At 43.4% G+C, this 17,615-nt stretch overlaps 1 protein-coding gene across 1 annotated transcript in view; it reads right to left on the reverse strand.

Moving 5' to 3' along the window:
* Positions 1-17,615, reverse strand: part of LOC310934882 (uncharacterized protein) — a gene marked incomplete at both ends in the record, with an annotated part of 34,086 nt that overhangs the window by 12,405 nt on the left and 4,066 nt on the right. Inside the window, 6 exons of the mRNA XM_083898682.1 lie at positions 2,700-2,873; positions 2,959-3,132; positions 16,598-16,771; positions 16,857-17,030; positions 17,124-17,297; positions 17,383-17,556. Coding sequence (XP_083754808.1) covers positions 2,700-2,873; positions 2,959-3,132; positions 16,598-16,771; positions 16,857-17,030; positions 17,124-17,297; positions 17,383-17,556 — 1,044 coding nt within the window. The remainder of the gene's footprint in view (positions 1-2,699; positions 2,874-2,958; positions 3,133-16,597; positions 16,772-16,856; positions 17,031-17,123; positions 17,298-17,382; positions 17,557-17,615) is intronic.

The raw sequence follows: 17,615 nt of genomic DNA on the forward strand, positions 1-17,615 counted from the left end.
CATCTTATTTTGAACTAAAATCATTTTTTCATGCCTGTTTTGACTGAGTGTGAACCTCTGTGTTTCAGGCTGGTTCTCAGCAGCAGGGGGCGCTCACAGCACAGTCAGTAGCTCATTATAATGAGCAGCACAGGTAGACGACTCAGCACAACATAGAAAGAAAAGAACACACACATCTACAGGTCTGTACCACATTGTGGGGACCACATTCTAGACCAGCCATAATGACACAAAGAAGGTGTTTTGTAAGGTGGTGGTCCACATAAGCATAGAAAGAGACAAGCATGCACACACACACACACGCAGTTTTTACTTCTAATGAAGAACTACACTTCCCAGCATGCTTTGGGAACAAATCCCGGTCTGATTGATCATAACAGAGCGACATTAGATCGTTCTGATTAGAGAAAGGCGAATGTCCGCACAAATGCACAATATGCATTTATGTCCTTTTGACTCGCTAATGAAGTGATTCACACGCATTTGGAGGGCGGAGCCTGATTCTATTGGTTTAGAGGTTTGAAACGAGCTGTCAATCACCCTAATTGACCAAGGTAAGCCAGAGCTATGACGCTGAGTAACTGAAGACGCTGCAGAGTCACAGAGTTGTTATTATGCACCGCACAGGGAGCATCTATTTACAGACAGTTATCATACTTTTTTTTGTTTTTTTTCCCAAAACAAGTTCTTTTTAGACCTGTAGTGACATATTAAATAAAATTAAATGTGTTTTTCATAATTTGGTACCTAAGAAATCTCAAATGACACAGATGGTGCCAAACTGTGCCAAAGAGATAACGCCTAGACATCTCTTTACTAAAACCTCTGTAATTTCACTCTGCTTCACTTCAGCAGCATCAGACTTTGCACAGCTCATGTCCACATGTTGTTACATGACCTCCATGTGTTTTTAAGCTCCTACTGCATATTTTAAAGGTGATATTTGCTTTAAAATGCAATATTTTTTTAGGCGAGAGAAAAAAATCCTTCAGTTATGCTGTGTTCTATGTACATTTACTCTGACACAGTGACATCTACAGTGAAACTTACACCTCTGGTGGAATCTCACAAGTGTTATCTGTAGTTTGATACCAAGATAATCCACATAGAGCTTTTAAATGCAGAGGTTAGTTACAAGCGGTCAAGAAGCCATCTTTGATTCATCTTGTTGTCGTTTCTTTTTCAAAATTCATCACTGGGGATTTTTGCACGATTTGGAGTTTGTGTTCTTGCATCTTTAACATCTTGTTGAACATTGAACATAAATAATGACATTTTCATATTAATTGGCACTTTAGAACATTTGCACATTTTCTATCAAACATTTTGAATCATTGGTATTTATTGAATGTTTGAATTGATTGTAAAAAACAAAAAACAAAAAAAATGACCCAAAACAAAATAAAATAGGCTCAAAATAAGGAATAAAAGGCATATATAGTGTAAGGGTTAGGATGATGATGATGATGATGATGCCTGTTTTGACTGAGTGTGAACCTCTGTGTTTCAGGCTGGTTCTCAGCAGCAGGGGGCGCTCACAGCACAGTCAGTAGCTCATTATAATGAGCAGCACAGGTAGACGACTCAGTTAATGACAGACAATCATTGTTTATGATGAATTACTGAGGCTTTAACATCAGGTTCTAAACAGTGAGACCTCGTCCACCACTGAAGCTGCTGTCTCTTCATGTTCTACAGAGAACACAGAGACACTGAGGAACCATGAGAGACATAGAACCCAGGATACAGTGTTTGAGTGAATGTGGTCCTGAAGGTGTGGAGGTGGATCAGTGAGTCAGAGGAGACTCTGTAGAAGGACAGAGTCCCAGCAGGACAGTCCACAAACACTGAGACTCTGTGAGAGACAGAGGACGATCTGATGGATGTGAATGTATCACAGTGAACGACATAATAACCATCATCATCAGAGCAGAACAGACTCCAGGACTGATTATTATATCCAAACAAACAGTCATCACTGTTGTCTTTCCTCTTGATTCCTCTGTAACTCACTGATATATAAACTCTTCCTCTCCACTCGACCTCCCAGTAACAGAGACCAGTCAGACCAGATCTACACAGCAACTGAGGACAGTGATCAAATCTGTCTGGATGATCAGGATACGACTGATATTCTGTCACAAAGGTCACTTTCCTGTTGTCTTCAGACAGTTTGAGTTCTCTGTTCATTGTGTTTGTGTCCAGTTCCAGTTCACATGAATCTGATGAAGAACAAGACACAGCTGCAGTTTATTGATGATCAGCTGAGATGTTGTTATTTCCTGTAAATCCATACTTACACTTCCTGACACCAGGTTTTAGCCTCTGCTCTCCAGCATGGTCCATCCTGGAGGAAGAAACAGTCTGAATGAGTTTGTGTCTTAATGACGCACTCTGGTGGACACAATGACGAACTACACCCTGGTGTCAGATGAAGGACAGGTGTGTTTCAAAGACAAGACGGTGTCTGCAGAACCAGAGACCACAGTTTCAGGAGGCTACGCATTTTCTTAACAGCGCCACCATGTGGACAACACAGAAGACAACTCCTGTATAAACATTTATAACTCCTGTCAAACAAGAACATTTGTCTCATAAACGACAGCAGAATAACAGAACATCTTCAACCTGAACCTTCTTACAAGTTTGAATGGTGCTGTTGAAGATGAAGCAGAAGAGGAAGAGGATGAGGAGAATACCTGAGAGTGTCCAGTCTCCAGTGTGGACTCTTCAGTCCAGCAGACAGAAGCTTCTCTCCTGACTTTCCTGGATGATTGAAGCTCAGGTCCAGTTCTCTCAGATGTGAGGGGTTGGAGTTCAGAGCTGAGGTCAGAGAAGAACATCCTTCTTCTGTGACCAGACAACCTGACAGACTGGAGTTAAGAAGATATGATGAACTCAGAACATCTTCATCAACAAGAACCTCAAGATCAACTGTCAAATAAAGTGAGTCCTGACCTGAGAGTCTCCAGAGAACAGTGAGGACTCTTCAGTCCATCACACAGCAGCTTCACTCCTGAATCCTGAAGGTCATTGTTCCTCAGGTCCAGGTGTCTCAGACTAGAGGACACAGAGCTGAGGACTGAGGACAGAGCTTCACAGCTTCTCTCTGAGAGTTTACAGTCACTCAGTCTGAGGTAGAAAACAGTGATGAACAAAAGGTTAAACATGTTTATCTTCTGCTCTTTAGAATATGTCTTATTAATATTTATATATTGATCCACGTACAGAGCTTTGTTGGAGGCTTTGACCACCGGCAGCAGCTTCAGAAGAGCCTCCTCTGAAGCAGAGAACTTCTTCAGGTCAAACTCTTCCAGATCTTTTCCTGATGACAGTAAGATGAAGACCAGAGCTGACCACTGAGCAGGAGACAGTGTCTCTGTGGACAGATGTCCTGATGTGAGGGACTCTTGGATCTCCTCCACAAGAGAACCATGGTTCAGTTCATTCAGACAGTGGAACAGGTTGATGCTTCTCTCTGCTGACAGATTCTCACTGATCTTCTCCTTGATGTACTCAGCGGTTTCCTGATTGGTCTGTGAACCACTTCCTGTTTGTGTCAGTAGACCTCTTAAGAGCTTCTGATTGGTCTCCAGTGAAAGACCCAGGAGGAAGCGGAGGAACAAGTCCAGGTGTCCATTTGGACTCAGTAAGGCCTGGTCCACAGCACTGTGGTGCAGATGATTCAGTTTGTGTCTAAACAGACTGGACCTCAGTCTGGACCTCTGGATCAACAGATTTGTTCCAGAGGTGATGAAGGTCAGATGAACATGAAGAGCAGCCAGAAACTCCTGAACACTCAGATGGACAAAGCAGAAGACCTTGTCCTGGTACAGGCCTCTCTCCTCTTTAAAGATCTGAGTGAAGACTCCTGAGTAAACTGAAGCTGCTGTGATATCGATGCCACACTCTGTCAGGTCTGATTCATAGAAGATCAGGTTTCCTTTCTGCAGCTGCTCAAAAGCCAGTTTCCCCAAAGACTTAATCATCTCCATGTTCTCTGGACTCCAGTGTGGATCTGTCTCAGCTCCTCCATCATATTTGACCTTCTTCACTTTGGACTGAACCACCAGGAAGTGGATGTACATCTCAGTCAGGGTCTTGGGCAGTTCTCCTCCATCTCTGGTTCTCAACATGTTCTCCAGAACTGTTGCAGTGATCCAGCAGAAGACTGGGATGTGACACATGATGTGGAGGCTTCGTGATGTCTGGATGTGGGAGATGATCCTCCTGGCCTGCTCCTCATCTCTGAACCTCTTCCTGAAGTAGTCCTCCTTCTGTGGGTCTGTGAACCCTCTGACCTCTGTCACCATGTCAACACAGTCAGGAGGGATCTGATTGGCTGCTGCAGGTCGTGTGGTTATCCAGAGGCGAGCAGAGGGAAGCAGTTTCCCCCTGATGAGGTTTGTCAGCAGCACGTCCACTGAGGTGGACGCTGTGACATCAGTCAGGATCTCAGTGTTGTGGAAGTCCAGAGGAAGTCGACACTCGTCCAGACCATCAAAGATGAAGACCACCTTCAAGTCTTCAAACCTGCAGATTCCTGCTTCTTTGGTTTCAGTGAAGAAGTGATGGATGAGTTCCACCAAACTGTACTTCTTCTCTTTCAGCACATTCAGCTCTCTGAAGGTGAAGGGAAATGTCAACTCTATGTCCTTGTTGCTTTTGTCTTCAGCCCAGTCCAGAGTGAACTTCTGTGTTAACACTGTTTTCCCAATGCCAGCCACTCCCTTTGTCATCACTCTTCTGATTGGTCCGTCTCTTCCAGCTGAGGCTTTAAAGATGTCTTCTTGTCTGATGGTTGTTTCTGCTCTGTCTGGTTTCCAGGAAGCTCTTTCAATCTGTCTGACCTCATGTTCTTCATTGACCTTTCCAGTCCCTCCCTCTGTGATGTAGAGCTCTGTGAATATCTCATTCAGAAGGGTGGGGTTTCCTGCTTTAGCCACGCCCTCAAACAAACACTGGAACTTCTTCTTCAGGTTTGATTTGAGTTCACGTCGACAAGCTGGAGCTCTGGTTTCTGAAAGAACACAAGAAAATAAATCAGTGAGTGGATCATTGAGAAAATAAGATGTTCTTCCTTTCACATTAAAAGTCCTCTTACTGATCTGCAGACAGTCAGCGAGCTTCTCCTGCTTCATCCTCCTCAAGAAGTTCTCTGTGATCTTCAGAAAGGCCTCTCTGCTCCTCCTCTGCTCCTCATCTTCACCATCCAACACCTCCTCATCCTCCCTCTGACTCTCTGAGACTTCTGTGTGATCTGTACCCAGAACCTTCTGGATCTTCTTCAGCTCGTTCTTCACAAAGCAGATGATGTTCTCCTCCAGCAGCTGGAACAGAACATGTGAAGTTTAACCTGAGATGATCAGTGACAGAGTGAAGTCCTGCAGGTCCACAGAGCAGCATCCAGACTGTCAGGACCAGGACTCTGCAGGTCCACAGAGCAGCATCCTGACTGTCAGGACCAGGACTCTGCAGGTCCACAGAGCAGCATCCAGACTGTCAGGACCAGGACTCTGCAGGTCCACAGAGCAGCATCCAGACTGTCAGGACCAGGACTCTGCTTCAATATGAACAGTAGTGTCATGTACATGTACACACCTTAAATATAGAGTCCAGGTCTGCTCCATGCTGCTGGACAGACTGACCACTGAGAACCTCTGTCCTCTGCTGATCAACTCTGAGGAGAAAACATTCAGAGTCATTTACTAAAGCAGGTTTTCACTGAGCTGCACCTACGTTTCTTCTTCAGCCAAAGTCACATGACATGAGTTTGACAACTTGAAGACAAAAGTCCCTGAAGGACAGTCTCTAGTGTGTGTGTGTGAAGTCTCAAAGACACAATCAGAGAGGCTTGACCATGAGTCCCTGACCAATCACGGACTCTGACTAGATTTACTGTTGGACATGTTTTCAGAGACGAGGACAGGCTGAAGACATTTAGTGGACTGGTCCACCAAAGACAAGAAGACTGGTTTTCTGGATTAAACATGTTTTGGACTAGACAGGCTCCCCCTGGTGGAGGATCATGTAAGTGTGTGTTACTATGTGTGAAATTCTTACATCAGTTCACCATGTTTTTGTCCATCCTTGAAGTCAATAAGACGACCAAAAGACTGGTCACTCTTCATGGACAAACAGCTGGGTCCAGGTCCAGGTCCAGGTCCAGGTCCAGGTCCAGCAGAGTCTGGTCTCTGTTGATGGATCCTTCTACAAACACAGGACATGTAAATCCACCATCTGCTCTGATAGATTGATGTCTTTAATGATGGACAGTATCAAGAGACAGAGATGGTTTGACCCAGATGGTGTCGGCTGCTCGGTGTCAAACTCTACACTGATCAACACATTTAAGACTTCCACTAAAACATGGAGAACATCTTCAGTCAGATCACTTTACCCAAAGCCAAGGACGTGAGCCAGGACTGTTCCACATTTATTCAACATTTCTTATTCTTTCATGGCTCCAGATCTGAGCTTAAAGAGACGGCTCTGTTTGGGACTTGGGTCCAGAATGTCTTGGTACTGGATCTGAGGTCCTAAATATAAGGTGTCTCTGGTGCTACATGGTGGATCATTTGAGTTGTTGACCTGTGAAGACCTCCATCATCTGACCTCTGTTCTTGTTTGAAGTTTGCAGGTTCACCCATGGACCAGTCACTCTTCATGGAGACACAGCTGGGTCCAGGTCCAGGTCCAGGTCCAGGTCCAGGTCCAGGTCCAGGTCCAGGTCCAGGTCCAGCAGAGTGTGGTCTCTGTTGATGGATCCTCCTACAAACACAGGACATGTAAATCCACCATCTGCTCTGATAGATGTCTTTAATGATGGACAGTATCAGGAGACAGAGATGGTTTGACCCAGATGGTGTCGGCTGCTCGGTGTCAAACTCTACACTGATCAACACATTTAAGACTTCCACTAAAACATGGAGAACATCTTCAGTCAGATCACTTTACCCAAAGTCAAGGACGTGAGCCAGGACTGTTCCACATTTATTCAACATTTCTTATTCTTTCATGGCTCCAGATCTGAGCTTAAAGAGACGGCTCTGTTTGGGACTTGGGTCCAGAATGTCTTGGTACTGGATCTGAGGTCCTAAATATAAGGTGTCTCTGGTGCTACATGGTGGATCATTTGAGTTGTTGACCTGTGAAGACCTCCATCATCTGACCTCTGTTCTTGTTTGAAGTTTGCAGGTTCACCCATGGACCAGTCACTCTTCATGGAGACACAGCTGGGTCCAGGTCCAGGTCCAGGTCCAGGTCCAGGTCCAGGTCCAGGTCCAGGTCCAGGTCCAGCAGAGTCTGGTCTCTGTTGATGGATCCTCCTACAAACACAGGACATGATGTGTCAATAAAACACTGAGCTGTGACATGGAGACGAGTCACATGATCCATGAGATCTTCATCTGACCTCTGACCCTCATGTTCCTCACACAGAGTGGTTTTAGAGGGCGGAGCTTCCTCTTCACTGTCCTTGATCTGATCCATAGCAGAGCGCCACCTGCTGGGAGAACACAGGACAATCATTACAGCATGGATTCCATTCCAAGTTAGTGTTAGCATGGGTGAACCAGCAGGTCCAGCAGGACCAAGAAGAGCCAGCAACACCAGCCGAGGAGGCGGAGTCAAGTCATAAGAACATGATGTCACAGGCAAGTGATTGTTTTGCAGTTAGCAGCATTAGCCAAGTTAGCTGAGAGAGGGTCAAAGGTCAAAGTCAAAGAAAACTGAAGATGACTTTGAATTATTGCAGAGGCAGCAAAAGCAAACACGCTGAACTTGTTAATGAAAGAGTTCACAAGTGTTTTATAAATGTTACATTTCAGTGTTTTTGGTGACAAAAGTTCAGTGGTTAATGTTGTGAATCAGTGTGATTATTATTCACATGATGAGAAGGTTTGATGTCAAACCATCACTCAGTGAATTAAGACCATAAACAACTTCAGCTCATTGGTGCTCAGCATCCATGTGATTCCAATGTGTCATATCAAATGTCAACCAGCAGATGTCAGCATTTATACTGTGTCAGCAGGGTTCAGAGGAACCAGGACATGTTCACATCCCATAATAAGAAAGGTTTGCAGTATTACAGCAGACATTTCAGCCTCTCTAAGTCACCACAGGGTCAATTCATTCTCTGTCAAAGCTCTGTTCATGTTATCAACGTGGTTTGGTTTGTTGACAAAAAGAACCTGGACAGTTTTTCAGAGAAAGTTTTCTCTTTCAGCAAAAGCACAAACGTCCTCTAAAGCAGTGATTTCAAACGTTTCAAACCTCACATTCATGAAGCTTCCCAGTAACAAACATCATGTTTGAGATGAGTTTAGTTCTGTTACCTTCTGATGGTCAGAAATGATGGTCATGAAGCTGTTGAACGTCTGTCAAGTTATTCTGCTGTTTGAACAGGAAACAAACCACACACCAAAGTCTTCTCAAGTCTGATCTGAAGGAAACTTGATGAATCTGATCAAATAACTGCTCTGATCTGAACTTTAGACTCAACGACATCAACTGGAGTCAAACATTAACACAATCAGATCATAAACTTATGAAGTTCTAAGTCCAATCAGTTTAGTATCATCACGTTGTTTTCCATGACTTCATAGCTCCTCCTCCTCCTCTGTGGTGTTAATGAGTTAATGACTCTTATTGCGCGATAAGAAAATGGCACATGAATCTATTCACTAAGTTGAGTTTACACAGTGATGAATTTCACTTTATTTTGACGTGGATATAAACGTGGTTGAATTACGCAGTCGGGGCGAGAACGAGTCAGAACGAGTGTGAAATTAGTTTGGGAAACGTCTCAAACATTGAACGTGACGCTGAGGCCGAGTTTGCTTCAGGGCAAATTTGTTTTCAAGAAGCTTCCTGATGGAAATCTCGTTATTTGTTATTTGCACCTTGTGCAAAGTGGAATTAGTTTACTGTGGGAATTCCTGGAGTCTGAAGTACCACCTGAATACAGAACATGCCTAAGGTGACGTTAGCAAGGATGCTAGGCCAATCACTGATGTAGTGAGAAGTGTTTGTCAAACTACGATGTTCGAGTGAAGCCGAGGTAAAACCGTCACCACAGCTCTGTCAACCAAGCTAACTCATCTCATAGCTCCATGGACTGTTGACCTATCATCATGTTAGAGATGATGGACTTGAGCTTATTCTCCACTGACGACACGTCTTACAAACTATCATGGAGGCCAAACATCATGAGGAGAATCCATGACCAGTACGTCGCAGACAAGACGGCGAAAGAGGAGGATTTGACAGGGGCCATGTTTGTAGCACTGACTGTGGACGACTGTAAACAACATCAGTAAACAACATCAGTAAACAACCAAAACTACCTCATCAAAGTCAGCTGGGAGCTTCACTCGTTTGCCTTAGGTACGTTATGTAGCTTAGCTTCTTCAGCCTAACAGTTACACAGCTTTAGCTAGCTAGCGAACGTTGTTTTGTCTAGCTAACGTTAGCTTGCAGTGCTTTTTAATTTGTACATGTGTGAGCTCTCTAAAGGGCTCAAAGAGTGTAGGACTGGTTGTATGTTGGGAGAAAGGCTGATCAGTCATTTAATGTATGCTGATGACCTTGTTATCATGTCTCCCCAGGTGTGATGAAAACAGAGGAGCGTCACTTTGCAGAAGTGTGTGTCAGGCAGTTTCTCAACATCACAAATCAGTTGGGGATATGTGACAATATGTGACACGACCACAGACAGGAACAGACAGCTCTCCCAGTATGATAGCTGCAGGGAGGATGCTGCCCTTTGAGCGTTTGCCCTGCATCACACAACTTCTACAGAGGGACATTATTATGTCCCTTTGGGACGTTGGTTTTGATGGTGTATTGGCCAAGTGTCACAAAGTGGCGGCACATTTCGAGCACAGTCTGGTCGACACTGACGAGCTGAAATTCCAGCAAGACCTGGAGTCACTCGTGCAGGACGTACCAACACCCTTGAATTCCACCCTCGACATGATCAAGCCCATGAGACGCAACACTGACCCAGCAGAAGCACAATGTGACCCTCCCAACAAATGCTGAATATGAGAAGCTGGCAAAGCTGGAGAAACTACTGGAGCCATGCAGGTATGGTCTACAAAGATAGATTGTTCGTGTATAGGCCTTCAACTTCTTGTAAAAGTCACTTTGTATTTAAGTAATGCATTCCCTTAAATGTAATACGATTCAGAACTTTAAAATAGGGAAAATAAATGAGTCACTAATTTATATTGCTTTTTGTCTGTGTGTGTATGTGTCTGTCTGTGTAGGTCCATCACTGAGCTCCGTGGTTCTACCTGCCCTGTGCCACCTCAGATAATGATCCTGCCTACATTGTGTGATTCAAGGCTGCCTTCACACAGGACCTCAACCAGTGGAGGAAGAAAACAACGCTGGAATGACTGAAGGTATGTCAGATTGACGAGAAGATTACTGTATTGTCTGACCATTATAGACTGTTAGGCCAGATTTATATGTTGATAGATGAATGGGTCTCGACAAAATAATGTTTATGCACCCTCGTGTTTACCTCATAAACTCAGGTGATCTCATAAGCCATAATTTGTGATTGACCCCATAAGTTGTTCATATGTCACATATTGATGTTCAGAGTAAAATTATTATGCACATGGTCCTCATAAACCACTAAGAAACAGATGGTCCCCATAAACCATTGAAAAACAACATGGTCTCCATTAACCAGTGAAAAAACAAAGGGTTCCCATAAACCAGTGAAAAAACACATGGTCCCCATTAACCAGTGAAAAAACACATGGTCCCCGTAAACCAGTGAAAAAACACATGGTCCCCATAAACCACTGGAAAAAGCATGTTCCCTTTAAACCAGTGAAAAAAACACATGCTCCTCATAAACCAGTAAAAAACACATGGACCCCATAAACCAGTGAAAAAACACATGGTCCCCATTAACCAGTAAAAAAAACATATGGTCCCCATAAACCACTGAAAAAACACATGGTTCCCATAAACCACTGAAAAAACACATGGTCCCCATAAACTACTGAAAAAGCACATGGTCCCCATAAACCACTCATAAAGCACATGGTCCAGCTAAACCAGTGAAAAAACACATTGTCCCCGTAAACCAGTGAAAAACAACATGGTCCCCATAAACCAGTAAAAAAACACATGGTCCCCATTAACCACTGAAAACACATGGTCCCCATGAACTACTGAAAAAACACAGGGTCCCCATAAACCACTGAAAAAACACATGGTCCCCATTAACCACTGAAAAACACATGGTCCCCATAAACCACTGAAAAAGCACATGGTCCCCATAAACCACCTAAAGAACACATGGTCCCCATAAACCAGTAAAAAAACACATTGTTCCCGTAAACCAGTGAAAAACCACATGGTCCTCATAAACCAGTAAAAAAACACATGGTCCCCATTAACCACTGAAAACACATGGTCCCCATGAACTACTGAAAAAACACAGGGTCCCCACAAAGCACTGAAAAAACACACTGTCCCCATAAACCACTTACAAAAAAAGCGGTCCTCATGAACCACTGTAAAAACACACGTTCCCTGCAAAGCACTGACAAAACACACAGTCCCCATAAACCAACGAAAAAATACACGTTCCACATAAATAAGTGAGATAACACCAATCCCCATAAACCACTGAAAAAACAAACGGTCCCCATAAAAAACTGTAAAAACACACGGTCCCCACAAAGCACTGAAAAAACACATGGTTCCCGCAAAGCACTGACAAAACACACGGTACCCACAAAGCACTGAAAAAACACACGGTCCCCACAAAGCACTGAAAAACACACGGTCCCCATATACAACTGGAAAAACAGACAGACGCCACAAAGCACTGAAAAAACACACTGTCCCCATAAACCACTTACAAAAAAAGCGGTCCCCATGAACCACTGAAAAAACACACGTTCCCTGCAAAGCACTGACAAAATACACAGTCCCCATAAACCAACGAAAAAAAACACGTTCCACATAAATAAGTGAAATAACACCAATCCCCATAAACCACTGAAAAAAAAAACGGTCCCCATAAAAAACTGTAAAAACACACGGTCCCCACAAAGCACTGAAAAAACACATGGTTCCCGCAAAGCACTGACAAAACACACGGTCCCCATAAACAACTGAAAAAAAACACGGTCCCCATAAACCACTCAAAAAACACGGTCCCCACAAAGCACCGACAAAACACACAGTCACCAAAAAGCACTGAAAAAAGACAAGGTCCCCGCACAGCACTGACAAAACATACGGTCCCCATTAACTGGATAAAAACACACTCCCCATAAACCACTCAAAAAACACACAGTCCCCACAAAGCACTGGTCCCCATAAAACACTTAAACACATGGTCCCAATAAACCAGTGAAAAAGACACGGTCCCCATAAACCACTTAAAAACACACAGTCCACATAAACCAGTGAAAAAAAGACATGGTCCCCATAAACCACTTAAAAACACATGGTCCCCATAAACCAGTGAAAAAAGACATGGTCCCCATAAACCACTTAAAAACACATGGTCCCCATAAACCACTGAAAAAACACATGGTCCCCATAAACTACTGAAAAAGCACATGGTCCAGCTAAACCAGTGAAAAAACACATGGTCCCTGTAAACCAGTGAAAAACAACATGGTCCCCATAAACCAGTGAAAAAACACATGGTCCCCATTAACCACTGAAAACACATGGTCCCCATAAACCAGTGAAAAAAAGACATGGTCCCCATAAACCACTTAAAAAGACATGGTCCCCATAAACCAGTGAAAAAAGACATGGTCCCCATAAACCACTTAAAACACATGGTCGCCATAAACCACTGAAAAAAAGACATGGTCCCTATAAACCACTTAAAAACACATGATCCCCATAAACCAGTGAAAAAAAGACATGGTCCCCATAAACCAGTGAAAAAAGACATGGTCCCTATAAACCACTTAAAAACACATGATCCCCATAAACCAGTGAAAAAAAGACATGGTCCCCATAAACCACTTAAAAACACATGGTCCCCATAAACCAGTGAAAAAAGACATGGTCCCCATAAACCACTTAAAAACACATGGTCCCCATAATACACTTAAGAAACACATGGTCCCCATTTGGCTGTGTGTGTCCGTCCATGTATTACTTTTGTTGTGGGGACCTAAAACTGTTTCCACACTCACACAATGGGGACATTCTTGCTTGTCGGGACAAAAAGTCCCCATCACATAAATTAATAAATTTTTCAGGTTAATATATGTTTTAAGGGTTAGGTTGAGGGTAGAGTTAGGGTCAGATTAGAGTTAGGAAGAGTTAGGGTCAGATTAGAGTTAGGATTAGGATTAGGCCAGTAGTAATTATGGTAAAGGTTAGAGTAAGTCTCCTGGAAATGAATATAAGTCAATGTTATAAAGCGTGTGTGTGTGTGTGCGTGTGTGTGTGTGCGTGCGTGCGTGCGTGCGTGTGTGTGTGTGGTTCTGGTTTAGTGCAGTTTCACTTAATTAACCACTTACATCTATTTGACTGTATATTTCTGCATATATATTATTTATGATATATGTAAATATTCTTTTTTGAAACAACTCCTCCTGAGCACTTAGTGACGTCAGGTGTCCTCGTTTCACAGCCGTTATATTTAGTGTCCGTCGAGTTCAGTTCCAGTTATTTTCACCACAGAGCAGGAAGTGCTGCAGGAAACGGCTTGAATTAAAAAACAGAAGAAGAAAAGTAAAGTGGCAGCAATCGGTGACCTGTTCTGACGGAACCATCTTTGGTTTGGTCGCGGGATGACGTCGAGGATTGGATTGTGAGTCACTGGGAATGAAAAACGCTTATAGTGGAAGAAAGAATTAAGAAAACCCAACAAACTCACTCTCAGTTAACTCAGTGGCACAAAGTGACCACACGAGGCAGCAGAGGACCAGCAGCTCCTGTGTCCCTGTGAGCTAAAATCACTAATTTTCTCTATGGACTTTGGTGTGGGAGAGTGAGTGAACGTTTATAAACTTTTATCTACAGGAAAAGTCTGTCTAACAGTTTAATGCAGTGGTTCTCAATTATTTTCTGTTATAACCCACTTGCATAAAGATGTAGTCGTATCATTTGTCGTTAAAATAGTTATAAGTACACCTCTGCATAACATTATATGCTTATTAACATTAAAGATAACAAAATATAGAAGAGAAGAAAGAATAACTTTATTGTTTTTTAGTCTGTAACAGAAAAGATTTAAAGTTTTACATTTTATTCTCGTACTGCAAACACAAATCTATAGAGCGTAGACTTAATCTGACAGATTTAACTCGGTGAGACGTTTGCCTGCGTCTGTACCTCGTGATCAACACAACAAAGTAGATGAAAGTAGAGATTTGTTGTGTTGTTTTTTTTTATTGATTGATTATTTCATGAAGCCACAGAAACAGAAACCACAGACTCTGATGAGGTCAATAAAATGATTTTCTGGAAACCGTGGTGAGTTTCCCGTCGCTGTCGTTGACGGAGCAGCAGGAGAACAGAGGTCGTCCTGAGTTTCCCTCGGTTTCACCTGCAGAAACCGCCGCGGCTCGACGTCCGCGATCGCACTTCCTCATTCATCAGCGCACGTTTTATGACGCAATCTGCTGGTGTGGGTCTCGTTTTCCCGTCCCTCAAAGTCATCATCTCTGTGTGGACGGCGGCGCTGACGCCACAGGCCGAAGAAGAGCTGGACTATTTTAGCGTAGCCTTTAGCATCCGCATGTTTCACAAAATGTGAAAGAAACTTCAAAGGTTAAAGAGTCCAAAGAATAAATGGTTTCTGTCATTTTCAATGTGAAGTCGACAGAACTGAGAGAGAAAAAAACAAGTTCATGTCTTTATCTTCACTGTGAGACAGACTTTTGTAAGCCACTCACTCTCCCGCACCAAAGTCCATAGAGAAAAATCAGTGCTGCTCGACTGCTGCCTCCATCACAAAGTGTTGCCTTTGTAGTTCATGTCATGGTGAACGGCGCCCTCTGGTGGTTTGTGTGTGTGTAACTCTCATGCAGTGCATGCTGGGACAGAAAGGCTCGTCAGTGAGAAGATGATGTTTTTTAGACAAAGAGTCAAACATCTTTGTTTACTTTGTTTTATATTTGATTTAAAACCTTTCATTTTATTTTATCAAAAGCATTTTTTAATTTTTACTTTGTTTTACTTTTCTGTATCTTTTAATTTCATTAGTTTTACTTCATCTTATTTTGAACTAAAATCATTTTTTCATGTCTGTTTTGACTGAGTGTGAACCTCTGTGTTTCAGGCTGGTTCTCAGCAGCAGGGGGCGCTCACAGCACAGTCAGTAGCTCATTATAATGAGCAGCACAGGTAGACGACTCAGTTAATGACAGACAATCATTGTTTATGATGAATTACTGAGGCTTTAACATCAGGTTCTAAACAGTGAGACCTCGTCCACCACTGAAGCTGCTGTCTCTTCATGTTCTACAGAGAACACAGAGACACTGAGGAACCAGGAAAGACATAGAACCCAGGATACAGTGTTTGAGTGAATGTGGTCCTGAAGGTGTGGAGGTGGATCAGTGAGTCAGAGGAGACTCTGTAGAAGGACAGAGTCCCAGCAGGACAGTCCACAAACACTGAGACTCTGTTAGAGACAGAGGACGATGTGACGGATGTGAATGCATCACAGTGAGCGACATAATAACCATCATCAGAGCAGATCAGACTCCAGGACTGATTATTACGTCCAAACACAGAGTCAGGACTGTCGTCTTTCCTCTTGATTCCTCTGTAACTCACTGATATATAAACTCTTCCTCTCCACTCGACCTCCCAGTAACAGAGACCAGTCAGACCAGATCTACACAGCAACTGACGACAGTGATCAAATCTGTCTGGATGATCAGGATACGACTGATCTTCTGTCACAAAGGTCACTTTCCTGTTGTCTTCAGACAGTTTGAGTTCTCTGTTCATTGTGTTTGTGTCCAGTTCCAGTTCACATGAATCTGATGAAGAACAAGACACAGCTGCAGTTTATTGATGATCAGCTGAGATGTTGTTATTTCCTGTAAATCCATACTTACACTTCCTGACACCAGGTTTTAGCCTCTGCTCTCCAGCATGGTCCATCCTGGAGGAAGAAACAGTCTGAATGAGTTTGTGTCTTAATGACGCACTCTGGTGGACACAATGATGAACTACACCCTGGTGTCAGATGAAGGACAGGTGTGTTTCAAAGACAAGACGGTGTCTGCAGAACCAGAGACCACAGTTTCAGGAGGCTACGCATTTTCTTAACAGCGCCACCATGTGGACAACACAGAAGACAACTCCTGTATATACATTTATAACTCCTGTCAAACAAGAACAATATCTATCAGGCAGATGATCCACTGTGGCGCCCCCTAAAGGGAGGAGCCAGAAGAAGAAGAACAGGTGTTTAAAATGTTTGACTAATGTTTGGTTATATTCACTGACTTCTTATCACATTTGTCTCATAAACGACAGCAGAATAACAGAACATCTTCAACCTGAACCTTCTTACAAGTTTGAATGGTGCTGTTGAAGATGAAGCAGAAGAGGAAGAGGAGGAGGAGAATACCTGAGAGTGTCCAGTCTCCAGTGTGGACTCTTCAGTCCAGCAGACAGAAGCTTCTCTCCTGAGTTTCCTGGATGATTGAAGCTCAGGTCCAGTTCTCTCAGATGTGAGGGGTTGGAGTTCAGAGCTGAGGTCAGAGAAGAACATCCTTCTTCTGTGACCAGACAACCTGACAGACTGGAGTTAAGAAGATATGATGAACTCAGAACATCTTCATCAACAAGAACCTCAAGATCAACTGTCAAATAAAGTGAGTCCTGACCTGAGAGTCTCCAGAGAACAGTGAGGACTCTTCAGTCCATCACACAGCAGCTTCACTCCTGAATCCTGAAGGTCATTGTTACTCAGGTCCAGGTTTTTCAGGAGGGAGGAGTCTGAGTTCAGAGCTGAGGTCAGAGAAGAACATCCTTCTTCTGTGATCAGACAACCTGACAACCTAAAGAGACACAGACACGAAGGAGTGATGACTGAATAATGTCAGGACAGAGAGAACTTCAAGTTAATTTATACATTTTGAAACATTCCTAACCTGAGAGTCTCCAGAGAACAGTGAGGACTCTTCAGTCCATCACACAGCAGCTTCACTCCTGAATCCTGAAGGTCATTGTTACTCAGGTCCAGGTTTTTCAGGAGGGAGGAGTCTGAGTTCAGAGCTGAGGTCAGAGAAGAACATCCTTCTTCTGTGACCAGACAACCTGACAGACTGGAGTTAAAAAGATATGATGAACTCAGAACATCTTCATCAACAAGAACCTCAAGATCAACTGTCAAATAAAGTGAGTCCTGACCTGAGAGTCTCCAGAGAACAGTGAGGACTCTTCAGTCCATCACACAGCAGCTTCACTCCTGAATCCTGAAGGTCATTGTTCCTCAGGTCCAGGTGTCTCAGACTAGAGGACACAGAGCTGAGGACTGAGGACAGAGCTTCACAGCTTCTCTCTGAGAGTTTACAGTCACTCAGTCTGAGGTAGAAAACAGTGATGAACAAAAGGTTAAACATGTTTATCTTCTGCTCTTTAGA

This window comes from Microchirus variegatus (assembly GCF_963457635.1).
Source record: "Microchirus variegatus genome assembly, chromosome: 12".
NCBI classification, from domain to species: domain Eukaryota; kingdom Metazoa; phylum Chordata; class Actinopteri; order Pleuronectiformes; family Soleidae; genus Microchirus; species Microchirus variegatus.